Below are 27,214 nucleotides of genomic sequence, written 5' to 3' on the forward strand. Positions count from 1 at the left end.
TGCACCCAAATTAGAGACAAGAGTAGTGCTGTCTCTGGAAGAAAGTGGCCATGTTTTTCTAATGCGCTATAAACCCCTTTTGACATGTCTCTATGATATCTCTATGATGTGTCAAAAGTTTTCTATGGTGACGGTGACCTTAAACTTTGTGGTTCTTTCTATAAATCCCCAATATATGCGTACTGTGAATTGATGCATGTGTTTCCTTGTGTTGATTTTAACATATATTAATATATATATTTTTTTTTTTTTTTAGTTTCTGATGAACATCTGCTGGGGTGAGTATTAAGCAAAAAAATTTATTAATATTTAGATGAATTGGGTACATTTACACCGCCTAAATGGGGATATAACAGAACGTTTCAACCAGAATAAATAATCAAATAAAGGCTCCTATGTCTAGATACTGGGGGAGATTTATCAACCAGTCTTACGGTAACAGTGTTCTTGTGTGCCTATAGCAGCCAATGACAGCTCAGCTTTCAGTTTACCAGGGTTTATGAATAACTGAAAGCTGCGCTGTGATTGGCTGTATGGGCATACTGTATGTTCCACTGTTGTTATACTGTAAGCTTCTCTTTAGTTAAGCCATACTGTATACCACTTTCCCCCCTGCAGTTGTTCCTCCATACTGTGTACACCCCCCCCCCCCCTCTGCAGGTAGTGCCCATACTGTATACACCCCCCCCCCCCTCTGCAGGTAGTGCCCATACTGTATACACCGCCCCTCTGCAGGTAGTGCCTATACTGTATACATCCGCCCTCTGCAGGTAGTGCCCATACTGTATACATCTGCCCTCTGCAGGTAGTGCCCATACTGTATACACCCCCCCCCCCTCTGCAGGTAGTGCCCATACTGTATACACCGCCCCTCTGCAGGTAGTGCCCATACTGTATACACCGCCCCTCTGCAGGTAGTACCCATACTGTATACATCCCCCCCACTGCAGGTAGTGCCCATACTGTATACATCCGCCCTCTGCAGGTAGTGCCCATACTGTATACATCTGCCCTCTGCAGGTAGTGCCCATACTGTATACACCCCCCCTCTGCAGGTAGTGCCCATACTGTATACACCGCCCCTCTGCAGGTAGTGCCCATACTGTATACACCGCCTCTCTGCAGGTAGTACCCACACTGTATACATCCCCCCACTGCAGGTAGTGCCCATACTGTATACATCCGCCCTCTGCAGGTAGTGCCCATACTGTATACATCTGCCCTCTGCAGGTAGTGCCCATACTGTATACATCCCCCCTCTGCAGGTAGTGCCCATACTGTATACACCGCCCCTCTGCAGGTAGTGCCCATACTGTATACACCGCCCCTCTGCAGGTAGTGCCCATACTGTATACACCGCCCCTCTGCAGGTAGTGCCCATACTGTATACACCGCCCCTCTGCAGGTAGTACCCATACTGTATACATCCGCCCTCTGCAGGTAGTGCCCATACTGTATACACCCCCCCTCTGCAGGTAGTGCCCATACTGTATACATCCGCCCTCGGCAGGTAGTGCCCATACTGTATACACCGCCTCTCTACAGGTAGTGCCCATACTGTATACATCCCCCCCACTGCAGGTAGTGCCCATACTGTGTACATCCCCCCACTGCAGGTAGTGCCCATACTGTATACATCCCCCCACTGCAGGTAGTGCCCATACTGTATACATCCTCCCACTGCAGGTAGTGCCCATACTGTATACATCCCCCCACTGCAGGTAGTGCCCATACTGTATACACCGCCCCTCTGCAGGTAGTGCCCATACTGTATACACCGCCCCTCTGCAGGTAGTGCCCATACTGTATACATCCCCCCACTGCAGGTAGTGCCCATACAGTATACACCGCCCGTCTGCAGGTAGTGCCCATACTGTATACATCCCCCTCTGCAGGTAGTGCCCATACTGTATACATCCCCCTCTTCTGCAGGTAGTGCCCATACTGTATACATCCCCCTCTTCTGCAGGTAGTCCCCATACTGTATACATCCCCCCTCTGCAGGTAGTGCCCATACTGTATACATCCCCCTCTGCAGGTAGTGCCCATACTGTATACACCCCCCCTCTGCAGGTAGTGCCCATACTGTATACCTCCCCCTCCTCTGCAGGTAGTGCCCATACTGTATACCTCCCCCTCCTCTGCAGGTAGTCCCCATACATTACATCCCCCCTCTGCAGGTAGTGCCCATACTGTATACATCCCCCCCCCCCTCTGCAGGTAGTGCCCATACTGTATACATCCCCCCCCCACTGCAGGTAGTGCCCATACTGTATACACCCCCCTCAGCAGGTAGTGCCCATACTGTATACATCCCCCCACTGCAGGTAGTCCCTATACTGTATACATCCCCCCTCTGCAGGTAGTGCCCATACTGTATACATCCCCCCATTGCAGGTAGTGCCCATACTGTATACATCGGCCCTCTGCAGGTAGTGCCTATTCTGTATACATCCCCCCCCCTCCCCACTGCAGGTAGTGTCCATACTGTATACCGCTTTCCCCCCTGTAGTTGTTCCTCCATACTATGTACACCCCCCCCCCCCCTCTGCAGGTAGTGCCCATACTGTATACATCCCCCCCTGCAGGTAGTGCCCATACTGTATACATCCCTCCTCTGCAGGTAGTGCCCATACTGTATACATCCCTCCTCTGCAGGTAGTGCCCATACTGTATACATCCCCCCCCTGCAGGTAGTGCCCATACTGTATACATCCCTCCTCTGCAGGTAGTCCCTATACTGTATACATCCCCCCTCTGCAGGTAGTGCCCATACTGTATACATCCCCCCCCTGCAGGTAGTGCCCATACTGTATACATCCCTCCTCTGCAGGTAGTGCCCATACTGTATACATCCCTCCTCTGCAGGTAGTGCCCATACTGTATACATCCCTCCTCTGCAGGTAGTGCCCATACTGTATACATCCCCCCCCTGCAGGTAGTGCCCATACTGTATACATCCCTCCTCTGCAGGTAGTCCCTATACTGTATACACCCCCCCTCTGCAGGTAGTCCCCATACTGTATACACCCCCCCACTGCAGGTAGTGCCCATACTGTATATCGCTCTCCCCCTGTAGTTGTCCCTCCATACTATGTACAACCCCCCTCTGCAGGGGTGCCCATACTGTATACATCCCCCCTCTGCAGGTAGTGCCCATACTGTATACATCCCCCCTCTGCAGGTAGTGCCCATACTGTATACACCCCCCTCTGCAGGTAGTGCCCATACTGTATACATCCCTCCTCTGCAGGTAGTCCCTATACTGTATACACCCCCCTCTGCAGGTAGTGCCCATACTGTATACATCCCCCCTCTGCAGGTAGTGCCCATACTGTATACATCCCCCCACTGCAGGTAGTGCCCATACTGTATACACCCCCCTCTGCAGGTAGTGCCCATACTGTATACATCCCTCCTCTGCAGGTAGTCCCTATACTGTATACACCCCCCTCTGCAGGTAGTGCCCATACTGTATACCCCTCTTCCCCCTGTAGTTGTTCCTCCATACTATGTACCCCCCCCCCCTCTGCAGGTAGTGCCCATACTGTATACATCCCCCCACTGCAGGTAGTGCCCATACTGTATACATCCCCTCACTGCAGGTAGTGCCCATACTGTATACATCCCCCCACTGCAGGTAGTGCCCATACTGTATACCCCTCTTCCCCCTGTAGTTGTTCCTCCATACTATGTACCCCCCCCCCCCCCTCTGCAGGTAGTGCCCATACTGTATACATCCCCCCACTGCAGGTAGTGCCCATACTGTATACATCCCCTCACTGCAGGTAGTGCCCATACTGTATACACCCCCCCTCTGCAGTAAGCCCCCCATACTGTATACATTCCCCTTCCATACTGTATACATTCCCCCCCCCCTATACTGTATACCTCCCTCTCCCTCTGCAGTAAGTCCTCCCATACTGTATACCTCCCTACCTTTCTGTAGTTGGTTCCCCATACTGTATACAATCCGCCACTGCAGGTAGTCCCCATACTGTATACCTCCTCCCCCCTCTGTAGTTGGCCTACCTACCCTCTGTCCTCCTATATTCAGTGTCCCCTACTGTGCATCTTCTAACCCCTTCTCCCTCACCTGCAGCTTGTGTTGGGCAGGTGGAGGCGGAGCACCCAGTGTCAGTGATCTGGTCAGCTGACTTTAACCAGGGCTTATTTTTGGAGTACGGCTTAAGGCTGGGTTCACACTACGTATATTTCAGTCAGTATTGTGGTCCTCATATTGCAACCAAAACCAGAAGTGGATTAAAAACACAGAAAGGCTCTGTTCACACAATGGTGAAATTGAGTGGATGGCCGCCATATACCAGTAAATAACGGCCATTATTTCAATATAACAGCCGTTGTTTTAAAATACCAGCAAATATTTGCCATTAAATGGCGGCCATCCACTCAATTTCAACATTGTGTGAACAGATCCTTTCTGTGTATTCAGTCCACTTCTGGTTTTGGTTGCAATATGAGGACCACAATACTGACTGAAATATACGTAGTGTGAACCCAGCCTAAAGTTGTATTCCGCTCAAACATAACTTTTGATATGTTGCTGCTCATGGTGGGACTAACAATTCCTTCCAGGCAGTTTTTTGTGATTTCACCAGAAAGTAGCAGCTCAGAACTGAGGGAAGGAGACTGAATAGATAATAACAAGTATGGAAGGAATTGTTAGTCTCACCATGGGCAGCAACATATCAAAAGTTATGTTTGATTGGAATACCCCTTAAAATTTCAAGCCTACTCCAAATTGCCTGCAAAATGTTTTCTCATTTTGGGATGACATGTTGTCGGCTTCAGAACCAATTACCAGTTTTCCATAAAATTTTGGTCTCAAGATGCAATAGTTTCCACACATAGGTGTTAGAGTCTTTTAACCTGCTGATAGTTCCCCTTTAAGGCTGGGTTCACACTACGTATATTTCAGTCAGTATTGTGGTCCTCATATTGCAACCAAAACCAGGAGTGGATTAAAAACATAGAAAGGATCTGTTCACACAATGTTGAAATTGAGTGGATGGCCGCCATATAATGGCAAATATTTGCTGGTATTTTAAAACAACGGCTGTTATATTGAAATAATGGCCGTTATTTACTGTTATATGGCGGCCATCCACTCAATTTCAACATTGTGTGAACAGATCCCTTCTGTGTTTTTAATCCACTCCTGGTTTTGGTTGCAATATGAGGACCACAATACTGACTGAAATATACGTAGAGTTCACATTTGCATTAGAGGCTCTATTACACATTCTGTCAACAATGTTTCCTGCTCTAATTCATGCAGTACTATTATCTCTGTCAGCAGATGATGGATCTAACACTCCGTAGTAATATCAGTTCTACATAAAAGCCGTGACATAGATGTACGGAGAGCCTTAGGTGCCACCCACAGCGACTCTCATGCAAACGTTCACATTCTGCACTGTGGATCCGGAAAATGCAAGCAAATAGAATTTCTCTAAACTCCATTAACTTGCTCAGAGTACTACAATGTATGCAGAAATGAAATCCGTTACTTATCCCATAGATTTACCCATTTTTTTCTACAAGACTGTATATCCCTCTATCCCTCTCTCATTGTATACCAGGCAGATCGCTCAGTCAGTCCTAGGAATCTGGTCGCCCGTCTTTCCTAGAAATCAATATAAATAGAAAGCAAGTGAATTGTTTACAGAGTGATATATATATATATATATATATATATATATATATTATATTTATAATATTAGATTTAATATATATATATATATATATATATATATATATATATATATATATATATTATAATATAACAATAATACATTATATAGATATATATATATATATATATATATATATATATATATATATAAAAATAATTATGTTTATTTTATATATCCTGGCATAACAAATCCCACACATCTGGTTTTCAGAGCTGCATAATCCAAACCCCACTGATTTGTGTTATGTAACCACAAACATACATATATTCCATATGAGTGAAGTACAATGCAGTTTATGGACCTAGAGGTTTACACTATCAAGTGTTACATTAGTCCAAGTGGAAGACCACCATTGTGTATTTTACAAACCTCTGATTATCTGGTTATGTTACACAATTTACATAGCAGAATAGGTTTATTTATAATCTGTATGTGTGTGTGTGTATATATATATATATATATATATATATATATATATAATGCACGTATTCTAACTCATTGGATAATGCAACTATTTAATCCAGCTTTGTGGGTGGCCGACATAATAAGCTGATAAAAACTGTAAATATAGAAATTCGTAACCTTTATTGACTTGCAGTAAGTCTATTAAAGGGGTACTCAAATTAACTGGTTTCTGAAGGTTATATAGATTTGTAATTTACTCCTATTTACAAATCTCGAGTCTTCCAGCTGCTGTATGTCCTGCAGGAAGTGGTGTTTTGTTTCCAGTCTGATACAGTGCTCTCTGCTGCCACCTCTGCCTGTAAGAGGAACCGTCCAGAGCAGCAAATCCCCAAAGAAAACCTCTACTGGCTCAGGCTAGAGAGAATACACCAATTCCTGCAGGACATACAGCAGCTCATAAGTACTGGAAGACTCAAGATTTTTAAATAGAAGTAAATTACAAATCGATATAACGTTCAGAAAGTTGAATTGAAAGAAAAAGATTTTCGCTGGAGTACCCCTTTATCCCCTATCTTGTGGATAGGATATAACAATGATTGGTGTCCCTCTGGCCTTGTACCCACACAGGCTTTCAAAATAAAAAGTTTTGTGTCGCTTAGATGCCTGCAGTCCTGGTAAGGAGAGTGTCAGTCATAGTAATGTTAGTAGGTTGCCACCAACTAAGCTCTTGATATATCATACAAAGGCCTTCAATACGCCACACATAACTTGTTATGTAACAGTCATGTACCTGACATACAACATGTGTATGATAGGTGTTTTATTATATTTCATAGTATTGTGTTTTGTTTTTTTAGGTTGAAATTCATCTTCGGGCCCACAGCCCTCTACGCTTTGGATTTAGTGGATCAGCGTTCTGTTACATATGTCACCAGTCCCAGTGGACGGAGCACTTTCCAGGTAATATTTATTATCTTCCTATAGAGATGCTTGTGAAGTGGTAGTTAGATGGCTGTGGGTCTCAGTCCTAAGATCTAATGGGATCACTAGTAAAAGTGGGTAAACAGCGCAGTAGCGCGCCCCATTCCTTGGCCGGCTTCAAGATCTGATCTTACAATGGGAAATGAGCCTGTGTGGTGCACCGGGGTTGTTCCAGAGTGTTCCCCTCTTTAAAGTGGTGTATTCTTTCCCAGTCTGACACAGTGCTCTCTGCTGCCACCTCTGTCCATGTCAGGAACTGTCCAGAGCAGGCGAGGTTTTCTATGGGGATTTGCTACTGCTCTGGACAGTTCCTGACATGGACAGAGGTGGCAGCAGAGAGCACTGTGTCAGGCTGAAAAGAATACACCACTTCCTGCAGGCAGGACATAATGTACAGTACATACAGTAAAGTAAGTACTGGAAGACGAGATTTTTAAATTAAGTACATTACAAATCTATATAACTTTCTGAAACCAGCTGATCTGTAAGAAATATATTTTCGCTGGAGTTCCCCTTTAAACAGACATTCATATTAGGAAACGGATTACAGCCGTGTACAGCATCAGTCCCCTCATGTCTGTATGGTATGATGCTGGTGACATACACACGTTTTAGCTGAAGTGTCCATTCCCTGCACCAGGCAGACTGCTGTACATAGTAACATTCATGTCTTTTATTTCCATCTTTCCATATTCACCTCTACATTAGCATTATCTAACTGCAGAACATCTGCTCTATGTATAACACATGGCATTTAATATGTAGGAACGTTGTATTTCATCATAAGGTTTTCCGCCCTCCCTCTTTGGAGCCGCTTGGGATACAGACATGACGGACACACGTTCGTAAATCCATGAGCAAAATTAGAATAATCTAATTTTTTTTAGTTCTGTGCGGACAAGTGCGGCACGCCTAAGGGTCCTCTTCAGGTGGTTGAGTCCGGGGTAGTCACACATAATGAGTGTATTAGCATTCATAGACATTTCATAGTATATGTCCTCAAGAAACCTTCTGCTATAGATTTCCATGGAAAGTCCCCAGGTTTTCTATAGGATTATCATACATGTATAGCAACCCTGCTGCTAGCACAGAATGTGGAAACCCAGTTTACAGGGCCCCAGAATTATATCTCAGTATATACTGCACAATGCTTATATAGTGCACAATGCTTATGGAGTTTATTTTGGTCTCTATTGTCATTCCGCTGCCAGTATGTAACCCGGACCCTTTAACCCCCCCCCCCGCCCACAGTATACATTACCTGCTTGGCACCACAGCTGCATGTGAGGCTCCCGGCTCCCACCGGTCCCGCTCAGCCAATTAGTGCGCCACAGTCACTGATTGGCTGAGCGGGACAGACCGGAGCCGGGAGCCTCACATGCAGCTACGACACCGAGCAGGTAATGTATGTTGCGGGGGTTAAAGGGGCCGGGTTACATACTGGCAGCGGAATGAAAATTCGGGCTGCGGGTCTGTAACCCGATTGAATTTAACACTACCAGGATTTGCAGCAGATTTCGCATGTGTACATATCCGGTCCGGTACGTGTGAAGCGACCCTTAAATTGTAGATGTGGATTTCATGCTGTGGATAGTGGTGCAGACTATGGCTATGTTCACACATGGTCAAAATAACAAACGTTTTTAATGGGCGACCGTCATTTAACTACAAATAACAGCCGTTACTTTATAACAACGGACATTATTATCCGATAAACGTCCGTTTTTATAAAATAATAAATAAAAGCAAACTTCATTTTGACTGTGTGAACATAGTTTATGCTGGTTTTAGGCTATGTTCACACACAGTTTTTTTCTTTTTGTAATTAGTCATTTTTAGGCCAAATAATGGCCATACTTATGTACTATAATATCAACAAGATTTGCATAGATCAATAGTACAAGCAAATATAAGAAGCCTTTTATATATCTTATCAGACAAAAATGCTTCCTTCTTCTGTTATCAATTATATGGATTCCCAAAACCTTCTCCTGTGTATGTGTGCAGTTTTTTTTTGTTTGTTTGTTTTTCTTGATACAAAGGAATCTCTTGGTGGCCTAGAAGTCTTCTGGCATTGCTAGTTTCTCATTCATCCTGAGAGGAAGAAAAGCTCATGTGAGCCCACTCAGTCACTAAGAAGTCCTGAAAAGGTTCATGTGACCTTGTGTGCATGTGACAAGATGGACTCCTCCATCCCATTCCCTTTGAGTGCATGTAGTGGGTGACAGTGTACTCAGTGACATGCATTTAGCAGTGCATCCTATAGATACTGTAAAATGAAAACCAAAGCCATGTATTTATAGCTACATTATTATAGTGCTTGAAAAAGCCCTATATTCTTCTTCTTCTTCCTTATTTTTTCTTCTTTCTTTCTTTCTTTCTTTCTTTCTTTCTTTCTTTCTTTCTTTCTTTCTTTCTTTCTTTCTTTCTTTCTTTCTTTCTTTCTTTCTTTCTTTCTTTCTTTCTTTCTTTCTTTCTTTCTTTCTTTCTTTCTTTCTTTCTTTCTTTCTTTCTTTCTTTCTTTCTTTCTTTCTTTCTTTCTTTCTTTCTTTCTTTCTTTCTTTCTTTCTTTCCTCCTCCCGCTCTTTAAGGGATCCAAGTCGCTCTTTAAGGGACCCAAGTCGCTCTTTAAGGGACCCAAGTCGCTCTTAACACCTTAGGGACCAAGCCTATTTGGGCCTTAACCCCTTCAAGACCAAGCCTATTTGCACCTAAAAGACCAGGCTCATTTTTCAAAATTTGACCTGTCTCACTTTATGCGCTTATAGCTTAGTGATGCTTTAATGTATGCTAGCGATTCTGAGATAGTTTTTTTCGTCACATATCTCACTTTGTGTTAGTGGCAAAATTTGGTCACTATCTTGTGTGTTTTTTGTTAAAAACATAAAAATATCATGAAAAATTTGCACTTTACAAACCTTGAAATTCTCTGCTTGTAAAAAAAGAAAGTCGTATTACATAAATTAGTTACTAGGTCACATTACCAATATGTCCTCTTTATTCTGGCTTCTTTTCGTACACATATTTTACTTTTCTTGGGTGTTACGGGGCTTAGAAATGTATCAGCAAATTATTACGTTTTCATGAAATTTCCAAAACTGTTTTTTTTTTTTAGGGACCAGTTCTTTTTTTAAGATGATTTAGGAGGCTTGTATACTGGAAACCCCCATAAGTGACCCCATTTTAGAAAGTAGACACGTTAAAGAATGAATCTAGGGGTATAATGAGCGTTTTAACCCTACAGGGGCTGGAGGAAAGTATTCACAATTAGGCTGGAAAAAAATGGAAAATAGAAACTTTCAAATAATATGTTCGTTCAGATTAAAGTATCTCATTTTCACAAGTAACAGGAGAGAAAAAGCACCCCAAAATTTGTAACGCGGGTTCTCCTAAGTACAATGGTACCCCATATGTGGGCGTAAACTACTGTATGGGCACACAGTGGCACCAGGTGCGTTTGCAGAGCCCCTGTAGTGCCAGCGAAGTGAACCCCCCCCCCCCAAACGTCACCCCATTTTGGAAAGTACACCCCTCAAAGAATACTTCTTGGGGTGCAGTGAGCATTTTGACCCCACAGGTATTAGAGGAAAGTATTCAAAATTAGACAGTAAAAATGAAAAACTAGAATTTTTCCAATAATGTGTTTGTTTAGTTTGAAATTTCTCAATATTACAAGGAACAGGAGAGAAAAGGCACCCCAAAATCTGTAACCCAGGTTCTCCTGAGTACAATGGTACCCCATATGTGGGCATAAACCAAAACTGCAGCTAGTATCGGTTATTAGAATAGCGTAGTTGCTAAAAAAATTTTTTTTTAATGAGATTACAGGTAATCTGGGGTGGTGATAGGCAACCTGGGAGTGTTTACTTGCTATCTGGGGTGGTGACGGGCAATCTGGGGTGGTGACGAGCAATCTGGGGTGGCACAGGCAGTCTGTGGCAATCTGGGGGTGTTTATGGGCAATCTGGGGGTGTTTACTGGCTATCTGGGGTGGTTACTGGCTATCTGGGGTGGTTACTGGCTATCTAGGGGTGTTTACTGGCTATCTGGGGGTGTTTACTGGCTGTCTGGGGTAGTAAGGGACAATCTGGGGGTGTTTACTGGCTATCTGGGGTGGTGACGGGCAATCTGGGGGGTGGGTCACAGGCAAACTGGGGTGGTGATGGGCAATGTGGAGGTGGTTACGGGCAATCTGGGGTGGTTACGGGCAACCTGGGGCAATGTGTAGTGGTTATGGGGAGCCTGTGGCAATCTGGGGTGGTTACGGGTAATCTGAGCAGTTACAGGTAAACTGGAGTGGTCATGAATAATCTGGGGTGGTTACAGGTAATGCGTGGTGGTTACAGGTAATGCGGGGTGGTTACAGGTAATGCGGGGTGGTTACAGGTAATGCGGGGTGGTTACAGGTAATCCGGGGTGGTTACAGGTAATGCGGGGTGGTTACAGGTAATCCGGGGTGGTTACAGGTAATGCGGGGTGGTTACAGGTAATGCGGGGTGGTTACAAGTAATCCGGGGTGGTTACAGGTAATGCGGGGTGGTTACAGGTAATCCGGGGCACTTGACTTTTTATCCCGTCACCAATGATTTATGGTGACGGGATAAAAATTGCCGGCAGCATTTGGAACAAGTGATCAGTGTCATATAGTATATACCGCTGATCACTTGTACCAGGACCACATCGGCTAGTCCCCGATCATTGCCCCATGCTCTCCGCCACCTCTGGTGGTGGAGAGAATGAGAGATTGATCTTTTTTTAAGGCTACAAACACACTTGCTGTATCCACAGCAAGTTTCTAGCTACGTATTCGCAGCAAGACTCGCTGCGGATCCCGGCCCTGTGTATTCAATGGCAGACAAATTTGCGGCAGGGATGTACATCCCTTCTGCGAGTTTGTCTGCTGCCCGCCCCGTTAACCCCCCGGCCACCAGAGACTATACGTCACCTGATCCCGGCTTCCTCCGGCTTGCTTCGGGGCTCCTGACGTCTTCACGGCCTGCTCAGCCAATCAGTGCGCTGTGGCAGGGCTGCGGACAAACTCGCTGCAAATACGGCAAGTGTGTTCGTACCCTAAGGAATTAAAGAAGCAGCAGCCACTGTCATGTATACTCACCGAAGATGATCGATGTCCAGCGGCATAGCTCCGTTCCCGTCCCGCGGTGCCGTTCAAATCTGGCGTGCGCTCACTTCTGCCGGCGCTGTGACGCCTCTTCTCTCCCTTGTAATTTGAACGCCAGAAGTCACGCGCTTCCATAGAGAATGCATGGAAGCGTGTGACTTCCGGCCTATAATGACAGCTCAGAGTAGAGGACTCACAGCGTGCTGGCAGAAGTGAGCGCACGCTGGATTTGAACGGCACCGCGGGACTGGAACGGAGCTACGCCGCTGGACATCGATCATCTTCTGTGAGCATACATGCCAGCGGCTACCGGGGGGGGGGGGGGCAAAAATTTTTGGGTGAACTGCCCCAACTTCTCAGCGACCTCCAATAGCTGAGAGGAGGGGGCTGTGGTGGGCCTTACTGCGCTGCTGCACTATTCTGCGCCATCGCCATAAAGAGCTGATGGCAGCAGAATAGAGCCCATCAGTGACCGCCGTAAAAATCTGTATCGGCGGTCACAAATAGCATACATCATGTATTCTCTGGGTCACTACGGTTACGGCAATACCAATTTTCTGTAGTTTTTTTTTTAACTATTACCACTTTGGCGCAATAGAAACTATCTTCTTAGCAAAAGCCCACAAAAACTGTCGCCATATTGCAAGATCCATAGCGTTCTTATCTTTTGCGCGACAGAGCTGGTTTTGGGCTTTTTTTTGCGGGAAGATCTGTAGTTTCTATTGATACCAAGTTTTATGTGTATATGACTTTTTGATCTCTTTTATGACGTATTTTCTAAAGTGGATTCATAAAATACAGCTATTCTGGTACTGTTTTTTTATTTATTTTTTTACAGCATGTGTCGTGCAGCATAATTATTGATATAGTTTTATAGATTGGGTCGTTACGGACGTAGCGATACCAAATATCTATAGGATTTGTGTTTTTGATCAGTTTTATGTAACGTTTTATAGTGTATGGGGAATGTAATGCATTTTTATTATGGGGGGGGGAGCTGGTGGGGGATTGTGATTGGTGCACTTTTTTTTTTACTTTTACACTAGTGTAAATTACTATACACTAGTGTAACACTTTGATCACTTATACAATACACTGCACTGCTTCTGCAGTACAGTGTATTGTATCATGTGACCATCCTGCTGACAGGCAATAGCCACAGCCACCCCTGTCAGCAGGATGGCATATCCATGGTAAGCCCGGGGGCCTTCATTAGGCCCCCAGAGTTACCATGGAGACATCGGGGGACTGGACGGCACCGCGGGACATCGCGGTTACATGAGTATGACCCCGGCGCCCACCGGGACCCACCGAAACCCGTTAGATGCAGTTGTCATGCTTTGACAGCGGCATTTAACGGGTTAAACTGCCCGGAACGGAGAATCTTCCACTCCGGGCAGTTTCAGGGGGGAGTCAGCTGTCACACTGACCGCTGATCCCCCGATCTGCTGCCGCCACCGGGCAGTAGTTTATTCCGATGCGTCCGCCGTTAAAAGGCGTAAGCATCGGAATAAAGCCTATTAGTGGCTGCCATTAAAATACGTGCGCCGGTCGCTTAGGGGTTAAAGGGAGCCAAGTCACTCTTAAAGGGGCCTAAGTCACTCTTTAAGGGACAGGACCCATGTCGCTCTCAAAGGGACAGGACCCAAGTCGCTTTTAAAGGCACCCATGTTGCTCTTAAAGGGACCCAAGTCACTCTTAAAGGGACCCAAGTCGCTCCTAAAAGTACCCATGTCGCTCTTAAAGGGATCCATTTAGCTCTTAAAGGGACAGGACCCATATCGCTCTTAAAGGGACCCAAGTCACTCTTAAAGCGACCCATGTCGCTTTTAAAGAGACGGGACCCAAGTCGCTCTTAAAGGGACCCAGGTCGCTCTTAAAGGGATCGGACCCATTTTGCTCTTAAAGGGACGGGTCCCATGTCGCTCTTAAAGGGACGGTTCCCAGGGTTAAAGTTTTTCTTAACCCTTTGAGGACCAGGCCCAAAATGACCCAGTGGACCACGCAAATTTTGATCTTAGTGTTTTCGTTTTTCCCTCCTCCCCTTCTAAGAGCTCTAGCACTCTCAGTTTTCTATCTACAGGCCATGTAAGGGCTTGTTTTTTACAGGAATAGTTGTACTTTGTAATGGCGTCATTCTTTTTACCATAACATGTATGATGGAACCCCAAATATATTATTTATGAAGCTATAAATAGGTGAAATCGTAAAAAAGAATGCAATATGGTAACGTTTGGGGGGTTCCTGTGTCTACGTAATGCACTATATGGTAACAGTGACATGATACTATTATTCTATAGGTCAGTCCGAGCACAACCATATGCAGGTTACACAGATTCTGTAATGTTATATATGTATTTTTTTATGAAATCCTTTTTTTTGGGGGTGTCATTTTTTCCGCCATGATCTCTAGTTTTTATTAATACCATATTTGTGAAGATCGGACGTTTTGATCACTTTTTATTGATTTTTTTTAATATATAATGTAACAAAATTGGTAATCTGCGCACTTTTTTCCCTCTTATCGTGTACGCCGTTCACCGATCACAAAGACGCTTGTTATATTTTAATAGATCGGACAATTACGCATGCTACGGTATATTATATGTTTATCTATTTATTTATTTTTATGTGTTTTATTTATATAATGGGAAAGGGGGGTGATTTCAACTTTTATTGGGGGAGGGGTTTTAGGGTAGTGTAATAGTGTTTTGAATTTTTTTTTTTTTACACATTTGAAGTCCCTTTCGGGGACTTTTACATTCACTAGTTGGATTTCTACACTGACCATTGCTATGCCATAGGCATAGCATTGATCAGTGTTCCCGGCGATCTGCTCATTGAGCCTGCCTGTGCAGGCTTAGTGCAGCAGATCGCCGATCAGACCGCACGGAGGCAGGTGAGAGACCTCCGGCAGTCCGTTTTACCAATCGGGACCCCCTCAGTCACACTGCGGGGGTCCCGATCGGTAAGTGACAGGTGACTCCCCCTGTCACTTACACTTAAAAGCCCCTAGCAACCAATCAGATTCCACCTTTCATTTTCCAAAGAGTCTGTGAGGTATGAAAGATGGAATCTGATTGGTTGCTAGAGGCAACTGAGCCAGTTTCACCATGTTTGATAAATCTCCCCTATGTATTTCCCTGGAAATGCAAATCTAGTTTGCTGTTATTAAGCCTTCTGTTATTTGGTGATAACACGTGTCGCCATATATTAAGCCTGATAAGTAGGCAATTGATAGAGAAGTCAGATCTCCGTCCATCTGAAATCGGAACCCTAAGGCCTTATGCTCACGTTCAGTGGTTATTTTTCTGGCCTGTATATTCTTTCCGCTGTCAACATTCGCAATACGCCAAAAAATACAGATTATGCATCTGTAGTGCATAAACATGTAACCAATTTGACTATTGCAGATCCAGATTTTTGCCGATGATACAGATGCCAAAAGGTTGCAATCCGTAAAGAATAGCGGAACCTCCTGATGGTGTGAAGAGCCCAATCGAATTCGATGGGTAATTACTAGAGATGAGCGAACCGGGTTCGGGTTCAAGTCCATCCGAACCCAAACGATTGGCATTTGATTAGCGGGGGCTGCTGAACTTGGATAAAGCTCTAAGGTTGTCTGAGAAACATGGATACAGCCAATGACTATATCCATGTTTTCCACATAGCCTTAGGGCTTTATCCAACTTCAGCAGCCACCGCTAATCAAATGCCGAAAGTTCGGGTTTGGATGGACTCGGGCATGCTCGAGGTTCGCTCATCTCTAGTAATTACTTAAAGGGAATCTGTCAGCTCCCAGGCCCTTCCTGAGGTGCTGACAGTGTGCTGTAGCTGGCAATCCCCTAGTGAGCATGGTGACTTTTGGTAATTTGTCCGTGAAGTGGATTATGCACAATCTCACCTCTCCTACTGTAATGAAGAGTAAAGGAGGAGTTGTGACTCAGTGTTTGTGCCGCACTCTGGAACACCTCACCCCTCCCTCCTCTTCATGAATAATCGATGCTGCCCGGCCTCCTGCTCGCTCCGCTGTCAGCCAGTGTTTCTGATTGCAAATCAGTCCTCTGTAGGCAGGTTATGTCTGAAAGAAACAATCAAATATAGTTGCATCTCTGAACCCAAATGTGTTAAAGCTGTGGTCTAGGGGTAACTCACCTGTCTAGAAACCACCAGCAGGTCTTTCTTTGATTCAATCCCCCCGATGGAAATAAAATATAGGTTTTTATTGCAGACACAATTACAGAACGTATGAATAAGGCATAAATTCTGTGTTTCATGACCTTTTGAGCGCAATCTCTTTTATCCTCCCCACATTACTCACTGTATGGAATATACTAGCTGAACGTATGAAAAAGTTGAGATATTTGAAGATTATTCTTTTAGCGAATATGCCACCTCTATGACTCCATGTTCTTTACTCGGAGAACAGTTTTACCCAAAATAAATAGAATCTCTTATTCGTATGTCTTTTGCCAAGTTGGCAAAAAAAAAAGGCCACCCCAATTTTTCCAGTGCTTTTCTAGTGATCTTTTTTCTTTTAGCTGAGGCTACTGAGTAATGTGAGTAATGTGTGTTCTGTAGCCAAAAAGATTCCGACAGTGTTACTCACTACTCGGCAGCAGCTAACATAGAGCCAAGAGAAAAAGTCCCTCAGTTCTCCTGTGTTTCGTTTGGGAGACATTGGGGGAGATTTATCAAACATGGTGTAAAGTGAAACTGGCTCAGTTGCCCCTAGCAACCAATCAGATTCCACCTTTCATTCCTCGCAAACTCTTTGGAACATGAAAGGTGGAATCTGATTGGTTGCTAGGGGCAACTGAGCCAATTCTACTTTACACCAGTTTGATAAATTTCTCCTATTGTCTAAATGGGGCAAATCCAAGACCAAAATCATTGCTAACTCTAAAGCATTGATAGTGAAAATCTGCATCCAGAGAGATGCAGGGGTAGAGGTGCTTGTACACCCTCAGTAACTATCGTCCGTATGATTGTTGTCAGTTATGTTTCATGTCGTCCCCTTGCACATGTAGTTATCGACACTGACCTCTCTCAGAGATCGGTCCGGGGTTCCAATTAAACAATGTAAATAGTTATAGGCCATGTTCACACTCACACAACATATGTTTTACATAAATCACAGCCGTTCCTGCAATTTGCAACAACGGCCATGATTTATGCAAAACATAGGTTGCATTAGAATGAATGGAATGCCGGCCAGAACGTATACACATAGGATACGCTCCGGCCGGGATGCCATCCGGCCACAGGAAAAACGGACATGTCAGTTTTCTGCGGCTGCTATTCATTGAATAGCGGCCGCACAGACATGTCAGTTCACTTCGGCCGCACGCTCCATTGTATGCAGCTGTGAATTGGGATGCGGATGCACCTGCATCCCAATTCATCAAAAATGAAGATCATCCGGCCTTCTCTGACACCGGCCATTCTGTGACCCAGCCAGGTCACAGAACGGCCAGTGTCTTATGCCTTGTGAACATGGCCATAGGCTGTATCCATGTTTCCCTGGCAGCCCTAGGGCGGCATGCAACTTCTCCAGGCACCTGAAGTCAGATGCCAATTGTTCTGGTTCAGAGAACATTGCCAAACCCGAAAGTTTACTCAGCACTACTAGTGTGCCAATGTCCAGTATTCCTGTCAGAGACATAGGGGCATCTGCTGCTTTACACCTGACATACCTGCAACCACCATTAGTAAAGAACACTGGAAGGAGTAGTCCTTTTCCTGCACCTTTTTTACGGTGCTGCTATATAAAGATCTGGAACGCTACACACATCGCTGGCACCTCCGGCACTGCTAGTAACAGAGCTGGATCCGATCCCCACAGGAATTTTAAGATGTGGACTCGTAATGATTTGGTACCACATCATTTACTGGAAATCTGTGACTAACTACAATGTTGTTCTCCAAATTTCCAGTATTACATGTAACAATCACACATTCAAAATCACTAAAAAGGTAAAAACTATTGATTGTAAGAATGCAGAAGTGACCAGTTCCTGTTGCTCTGGTATCATAATACAACGATTCTTCAGCGTTGCTCATGGCGTACAGAAAGCGGTTACCCGCTTTAATATTATCCTGACCGAAATGAGGACCAGAAGTTGACTAAGGGTAGCTACACACACACCGTATCGCAGCAGATTTGATCTAAATAACTGAACACAGCATCAAATCTGCTGTGGATCCTGTACGTGTGAATGCACCCTTAAATACTATGTGTGAAGCCAAGCTAAGGGCTCATGCACAGGCCTAAATGTTGACAACTACTCCCTACTTGTACACCGAGCTTGAATTAGGCACTGCCCCCATTCACTTCACTGGATTCAGTAAGAGGGGCACGAGGAGGCCATACCTACCCCCACCTTGTCCCACACCCCCTTTGCCCCAGCCACTCATCAGGCGAGTGGGGGTTACAGCTGGCATACACATCGGAGAAAGTAAGAACCTGCGCCTTCTCTGCAGCATATTCCAGGGATGCAAACGTCATCAGAAGCGTAAGGGAGGCCTTGAAAACATTTATATGTGCTGTAACTGTATGGTATTGTATGGAGCATAATATGAATTTATGCTATAAAAGAACATGGTCTACATTATCTTCTGCAGCGAGATGGAGATCAAGGCGAGCGCTCCCTGCCCAATGGGGGTTAAACAGCCAGACTCTGACCAATCAGAACAAAACAAGTCTCAAAACACAGGACTAGCTTGATATCCCCCAGGTTAGGAACTAGCAAAGGACAATCAAACCATTTGACCTGTCTGTATGAGATGTCAAACCTTTTTAGGCTGTGTTCACACTTAGTAAGACAGCAGCCGTTCTGTGACACGGCCTATCACCGAACGTCCGCTGTCAGTGAAGTTCACGCCGGCCAGAACAGCTGTATGATCTTCACTTTTTTTATTTGGAATGCGGGCACATTTGGGTGTGCACGCATTCCAAATCGCCATAGCAGACAATGTAAATTGAGGCCTGAACCGCACTTTACATTGTCTGCTCTGTCAGTTTTCTATTCGGCCGCATGGATTTCCGGCCAGAGTGTATACAGAGTGTATACACTCTGGCCGGGATTCCCTAGGACGTAATGTTATTTAAATTTTTTAATAAACAGCAGCCATTATGTATTGAAAATTTACCTTCCAGTTTGTAATAAAATCATTACCGAATCATCAAAAAATAGACTTAGATTTAGAATCCATCTTTAGTTCATGTATGTTCTGCCAGATTTTAGTCATGTACCTAAATTAAAATAGAGGAGGCTGCAACCCTATTCACCCCAGCAAAAATTACTAAAGTCTGATGGGAAGCTTGATGCAGATTTAAAGGAGTAGTTTACAAAAAAAACTTCTTTAAAATCAACTGGTGTAAGAGATTTGTAATTTACATCTGTTAAAAAATCGTGTCTTCCAGTACTTATCAGCTGCTGTATATCCTGCAGGAAGTGTTGTATTTAGTGATGAGCGAGTACTAAAATGCTCGGATGCTCGTTACTCGAGACTAATATCTCCCGATACTCAAGTGCTCTTTTCGAGTAACGAACCCCATTGAAGTCAATGGGAAACTCGAGCATTTTTGCAGGGGACCCAAGTTCGGTAGAGGGAAGGTCGTGTAAAAACCTGTCAACCTCAGAAAATGATGGAAACACAACGGAAATGGACAGGAAACAGCAGGGGCAGCATGTATGGATGCCTCTGAGGCTGCCTAATCGCACCATTATGCCTAATTCTGGGCAATAGCCTGGTTAAAACAGAGGTAGGCATATGAACCACGCAAAAACTGAGCCTGACAAAGCATGGCAGTGAGAACACAGGGAACCATTAAAACAGAGGTAGCATATGATGAACCATCCAAAAACTCAGCCTGACACAGCATGGCAATGAGAACAGAGGGAAACCATTAAAACAGAGGTAGCATATGATGAACCACCCAAAAACTTTGCCTGACACAGCATGGCGGTGAGTACACAGAGAACCATTAAAAACAGAGGTAGCATATGAACCACCCCAAAATTTAGCCTGACACAGTATGGGGTGACCAAGGTAGAAGCGGTAGCCAGTGAGCCTCCCAAAAATTAGGCCAGACACAGCATGGCAGTGAGCACACAGAGAACCATTAAAAGTGAGTGAGGAAGCAAGTGAGCCTCCCAAAAAATTGGAGTGAGACCAGGGGCTGGGATTTATAGTGGACACAAACCTAAGTGCTGACAGCTAACTGGGTAGGCCAGCTGTCAGTCACCATCAAGGTTACACCTGATGCCGATTGACCGGGGGTGGTGAGGCCCTGGCCGTGGCTACACAAAAAAAAAAAGATAACACAGCTGGCTGGTTGCCGGGGACGCGATCAGCGGGCCACCCGGCAACCAGTCCCGCTCCTCCGCAAACGTAGTGACGTCAGAGCATGGCAGTCAGGACACAGAGAACCATTAAAAGTGAGTGAGGTAGCAAGTGAGCCTCTCAAAAATTAGGCCAGACACAGCATGGCAGAAAAAGACTTGGCTGTTGGCTGAGAATTGAAGGAGAGGAGATACCAAGAATCTTCATGTTGAGCTGCTTTCCCCGAGTGGACAGTTAAATTCAGGTGAAATCCAGGCTTTTTTCATTTTTATAAACGTCAGCCTGTCAGCGCTGTCAGTTTACAGGCGGGTACGCTTATCAGTGATGATGGCACCAGCTGCACTGAAGACCCGCTCTGACAACACGCTAGGCAGGCCAGCACCTCCAAGGCGTAAAGCGCCAGTTCGGGCCACGTATCCAGTTTTGCAACCCAGTAGTTGTAGGTAGCAGAGTGATCGTGAGGGACGGTGGTATGGTCAGCAAGGTACTTACTCACCATCTTTCTGAAGGCCTCCCCCCTACTCTGTCTAGACTGGGGACAGTTGACATAGTCTTGCTGTGGTGCCATGAAACAGTCAAAGGCCTTGAAAAGTGTTACCCTGCCCCTTGACAAGCTGCCTGCTCCACCCCTGGTGTCAAATGGGAAGTACATTTTCAGCTTCTGCACCAGGTCTTGTTGGTATTGATTCACTCTCATACTGCGTTCCTCGGCAGGAATGAGAGTGGCAAAGTTCTGTTTGTACCGAGGGTCCAGGAGGGTGAACACCCAGTAATCGGTGTTGTTAAAAAATATTTTAACCTGAGGGTCACGGGAAAGACAGCCTAACATAAAGTCACTCCATTCGTAGGGGTTAGGTGTAGCAGACCTTTTTTACTATTTTTTCTAACATAAAGTCAGCCATGTGCGCCAGGGTCCTTAATAGGCTCTATTTCCTCCTCCTCCTCCTCGTCCTCCACCAATTCCTCCTCTTCAGGCCATACACGCTCAACAACTAAGTATTGAGCATGGGTACCCTCTTCAGTCGCGGCAGCAGTCTGCTCCTTTTCCTCTGCAGGTAGAATGGGAGAATACTAGCAGATCCTCCCCTTATGTACACAGGTGCTTCCTGCTAATTTGGATCACATGGGTCTTACAAAGCACGAGTGCTAGCCACAATGAAAAAAGGGACAGAATACATAATATATGCACAAGCCAAAAAGACAGAGATGGCTGCACATCGCACCCATGGCTGACACGAAAGCTTATTTAGCTACATTTAAAACCAACATCAGAAGTTGGTATATAATTTGGCCAAACCATATTGCCTCATGTACCACGTGCAGGTCTTCTGCCCTAAGGGTAGCAGCATCTGTGGTTGACTTGTGGTGAGCAAGTCAGCCAAATTGCGGTAGGTCTTAAGGAACCGCTGCACCACTAGGTTGAACACGTGGGCCAGGCATAGTACATTTATGTGGCTGCTGAGTTGCAGAGCCACCACCAAGTTCCACCCATTGTCACACACAACCATTCCTGCTCATAACTGTGCTCAGCCAATTGCAGCTGAGCAGCTGATGACACGGCAGAGGGGGGCTGGAAAGAGGGACGGTTGGAGCGGTTCGGCCGGCCTCCCGAAGACGACGTCATTGTCATAAGATGGCGAACGGGAGTTGACACGAATGCGGTAAGTATAATGCACCCACACTTCCGGGTCTAGTGTGAGTGGGGGGAAACACTGTGAAGGGTGCCTTTCACATACATAACACACATTACAAAGTTGTATAACCGCCGCACTACCCCTTTAAAAAACCTCCAGACTTGGGAATATCTAGCCCTGGCCACGGGAGTTTGACTCCTAGGGACAGTTGCTGACCTACTCGCTCTGCCCCTGCTTCTCCCTCTGCCCACCCCTCTTCCTCTTCCAACCGGTCCTGCGGGTGAACTTGCCTCCCCCTCAGAAGCACTGTCTACGCTAGGCTTATCCACCCAGCTCGGGTCAGTCACCTCGTCCTCATCCACCAGCTCCTCACTCTCCTCCTCACTTTGAGTTACATCCATGACAACAACCTCACTGTCTGACAACCGGGTCTCATCCTCATCAAACACCTCTTCCAACCCCGCTTGCAAGTCCCCACTCTCATCACCCACTGACTGCGTGAGCTGCATAGTTTTGGCATAAGGACAAATCGACTGCTATGGTTGCTCTGACTCAGGGAAGGGTCCAGAAAAGAGTTCCTGGGAGCATGGTGGTGGATCTGAATCCCTTCTTTCCCTGGAGGGGCCAGGCTGTGGGGAAGGAGGCTGAGCTGCTGGAGCAAGGGTTCCACTCCCTTGGTTAGCGTGGGCGGACTGCGTGGAAGACTGGGTGGTGGATAAGTTACTGGACACATTATCTGCTATCCACGTGATCACCTGTTCACGCTGCTGTGATTTCAATAGTGGTGTACCCTGAGACCCCCTAAGTTGCGAGAGGAAGCTAGGAAGTGAACATCTGCGGTGTGCCACTGCTCCCTCCTCAACCGGTGCTGCTGTCACCCTGCCCTGAACCACGGCCTCTGCCAACTGCATCGCTTGGAACCCTACGCCCATGCCCTCGTCCTCGCCCCTTACCCCTGGGGTTCACCATTTTATGGACACTGCACAGTATGGAGCTTAGATAGGACTTGAGTAAGAAATACAGAAAATATACTAATGGTTGCCACTAGTTTTTTGGGGGCTGTGGGATACAATCGGTTGGTGGCTGCACCTATACACACTCTGTGACACCCACTTTACACTCTGCAAGCAGTAGTGAACTTAAATATGGCTTGAGTAAGAAAGACAGAAATCTGTAAATATACTAGTGGTCCCAATAGTTTTTGGGGGGCTGTGAGATACAATCTGGTGGTGGCTGCACCTATACACACTCTGTGACAACCCCTTACAATGAGCAGTGAAGTTCTATGCACCACCAGCCCCAAAATCATATAATAGTACTGAGCACTTCTTAGGGGTCTGTATGCAACACCTAATGTGACCTTAGTAATGTCCCCTTTCTGCCAGCAGCCGATCACCACAGTGTGCTGCTGAAATCGTGGTAGCTGCACTGCAAGTCCCAGCCAGCAGTCTGTAGTAATACAATTAAAAAAGATTTGAAGCCCTTACAAGGGCTGTTTGGTTGTTTCGCTAGTATATACCCTGCCTACTGGAATGCTAATTCCCTCCCTAATGCTCTCCCTGACCAGCAGCAACTCTGTCCCTAATCTCTTCCAGCACACATGTGAGCCGAGCCTTGCCGGCCACGCTTTTTATATGGCAGGGTCATCTGATCTGGCCAACCAATCGCTGCTATTGCCATGTATGGGTCCCACGTGATTGCAGGATGTACCAAAGAGTCTCCTCCATGTATATTGGCTGAGAAATAGCGCTCAAACTTACAGGAAACGGATGATGAGATTTTCTCGAGTATCGCGAGATGCTCGTCCGAGTAACGAGTACCATTGATTACCGTAATACTCGATCGAGTACCAAGCTCAGACGAGCATATTCGCTCATCTCTAGTTGTATTCTTTCCAGTCTGACACAGTGCTCTCTGCTGCCACCTCTGTCCATGTCAAGTACTGTCCAGAGCAGCACCAAATCCCCATAGAAAACCTATCCTGCTCTGGACAGTTCCTGACATGGACAGAGGTGGCAGCAGAGAGCACTGTGTCAGACTGTACAGAATACACCACTTACTGCAGGAAATTATAACAGCTGATAAGCACTGGAAGATTTCAGACTTTTTAAGTAGAAGTAAATTACAAATCTCTGGCACTTTCTGGCACCAGTTGAAAGAAAACATTTTTGGTGAACAACCCCTTTAAACAAGGCAGAAGAATGAGATCTCGTAAAAATACAATTTTAGTGTAAAGTGTAAGTTCCTGTAATAGTACCACTTCACTATACAGTGGTGCCTTGGATTACGAGCATAATTCGTTCCAGGACCGTGCAGACAATTGGTTCCACACCCCAAAAATAATGATTTATTATTCTGAATAACATGTGGAACAGATGAAACGAACATTCAGAAACAGCAGAATATGTGACATTATATGTTACTGTACAGTAATGGAGAGAATGGGAAACACAAGGACTGACAGAGACTGCAGGGAGCATGAAGCAATGAGCAGGGCAGATGTGGGCACATACATGCAGAACTCTCTGTCCGGGGAGAGAGGGGTTACAGCTATGGAGAGATTACCTCCACAGTCCTGTCCCCTGATGCAAGTCCCAGCCTGAAGTGGATCTGCTATGATTTGGAAGGTGAGGGAGATTTCCTGAGTCAGAGTACAGGGCTGTAGACCCCGCTATGCAGACCATGCCCCTCCTCCACTCATGCTCCCACCCAGTACAGGGAGCTCTTAAACCAAGTTACTCTTAAGCCAAGGTACCACTAAAAACGAGTGGCCATCATTACTTTAAGAAATGAAGGTCAGTCAGTCCGAAACATTGGGAAAACTTTGAAAGTGTCCCCATGTGCAGTTGCAAAAACCATCAAGCGCTACAAAGAAACTGGCTGACATGAGGACCGCCCCAGGAAAGGAAGACCAAGAGTCACCTCTGCTGTGGAGGAGAAGTTCATCCGAGTCACCAGCCTAAGAAATGGCAGGTTACCAGCAGCTCAGATTAGAGACCAGGTCAATGGCAAACAGAGTTCCAGCAGCAGACTCATCTCTACAACAACTGGTAAGAGGAGACTGTGCAGCAGGCCTTCATGGTAAAATAGCTGCTAGAAAACCACTGCTAAGGACAGACAACAAGCAGAAGAGACTTGTTTGGGCTAAAGAACACAAGGAATGGACATTAGACCAGTGGAAATCTGTGCTTTGGTCTGATAAGCCCAAATTGGAGATCTTTGGTTCCAACCACCGTGTCTTTGTGCGATGCAGAAAATGTGAACGGATGGACTCTACATGCCTGGCTGCCACCGTGAAGCGTGGAGGAGGAGGTGTGATGGTGTGGGGGTGCTTTGCTGGTGACACTGTTGGGGATTTATTCAAAATTTAAGGCATACTGAACCGGCATGGCTACCACAGCATCTTGCAGCGACATGCTACTCCACCCGGTTTGCGTTTAGTTGGACCATCATTTATTTTTCAACAGGGCAATGACCCCAACCACACCTCCAGGCTGTGTAAGGGCTATTTGACCAAGAAGGAGAGTGATGGGGTGCTACAAGATGGTTTGGGGTGAGCTGGACCACAGAGTGAAGGCAAAAGGGCCAACAAATGGTAAGCATCTCTGAGAACGCCTTTAAGGCTGTTGGAAGACCATTTCCGGTGACTACCTCTACAAAAAAATTATATATATATATATATATATATATATATATATATATATATATATATTTATATATTTTTTTATTTTTTTGGTGCATAAAACCTCCCCACATCCTGTAGACACGGTCTCCTATGTATGAGACAGTCACTTTCCATTTGCTTAACCTCTGACAATGACGCGGCAGCACTCGTGTTACATTCAGCAGTATCAATATAAACATATGTTTTCATTCTGCCCATTCAGCTGGCGGGCAACATTTGTGACCTTTCTCATGTACATTTGTACGACTGTGCTGTGTAGGCTTTGTAGTGTGCTGACGGACAGGCGGTAATTGTAGCGCTTCACCATCCAGCTGTTCTCTTCCACATCTTATCATTATACAGCCATGAAGGCAGCTTTGTCTCTGTACAATTAGGTTTTCTAGTTACTATTGCCATCCATCGCATATTCTTGGAGATAAAACAAGAGAATTTTCAGCTACGCAGCTGCATTCTTTTCTCTGTGTGTTCTCTAAATAAAAGACACTTAGCTTAGTATTTTAAGCATCTTAACAATTTCTTGGATGAGTCCCTGAAGAAAGAACTTTGCTTACTATGTAAGCTATACTGTAGTGTATCACTAAATAGGCGTGTATTTTATTTTATTTTTTTAGATCTGGGATATGACCTCTCCCAAGAAGCCGGGATTGGCAGAGCAGGTGGCGTGGATGGAGCCAATGATTCATGTATTTGTTGCCATGCAGGGTCTGGGCATATTTGGGCTGACGCTTAAAGGGGTATTCCACTCAAACATAACTTTTGATATGTTGCTGCCCATGGTGAGACTAACAATTCCTTCCATACTTGTTATTATCTATTCAGACTCCTTCCCCCACTTCTTAGCTGCTGCTTTCTGCTGAAGACACAAAAATCACACATCATAGACTGAAAAGTGGGGACGCTGCAAACCTACATGGAATGATCTGGATGCTGCTTCCCTACTCCTACTTTTTTGGATGCGCAGAACATCCCTAGCACAAACGCCATGGTTTGGTTTACATTCCCAGTCATGTCCTAAGACTACTTATTTAAGTCAGGCACTGACTTCTGAAAGACAGAAGAAAAAGACCGAATTCCTTCAGCTCTCTTAAAATTCATATATTTTATTGTTGCAAATCTTAAAACCAACCGACGCGTTTCGAACCTGCCTGGTTCTTATTCATGGTATCTGGGTCTAGGTAGATAGGGGAAGAACAATCATGTTCATGGCCACCATAGAGTGAACAGACTCTGGGGCACCATATCTGCAGGAGAAGAGTAAGCGTCCCACCGGCGTGGCATGAAAGATGGAACTAGAAAGCTGATTTGCATATCCTTCTTCCCAGTG

General features: G+C 45.4%; 1 protein-coding gene across 5 annotated transcripts in view; it reads left to right on the forward strand.

The window, feature by feature from the left end:
- ZSWIM7 (zinc finger SWIM-type containing 7) overlaps positions 1-27,214 on the forward strand; it is a 143,801-nt gene that overhangs the window by 21,373 nt on the left and 95,214 nt on the right. For all 5 annotated transcript variants that reach the window (XR_011358903.1, XM_069945963.1, XM_069945962.1 and 2 more), the window contains exons 3-4: positions 257-278; positions 6,980-7,082. Coding sequence is in view for 4 of the 5 variants with exons in the window: in XM_069945963.1 (XP_069802064.1) it covers positions 257-278; positions 6,980-7,082 (125 nt within the window). In the remaining variant the exon portion in view is untranslated. The remainder of the gene's footprint in view (positions 1-256; positions 279-6,979; positions 7,083-27,214) is intronic.

This window comes from Dendropsophus ebraccatus, chromosome 11 (assembly GCF_027789765.1).
Source record: "Dendropsophus ebraccatus isolate aDenEbr1 chromosome 11, aDenEbr1.pat, whole genome shotgun sequence".
Taxonomy (NCBI): domain Eukaryota; kingdom Metazoa; phylum Chordata; class Amphibia; order Anura; family Hylidae; genus Dendropsophus; species Dendropsophus ebraccatus.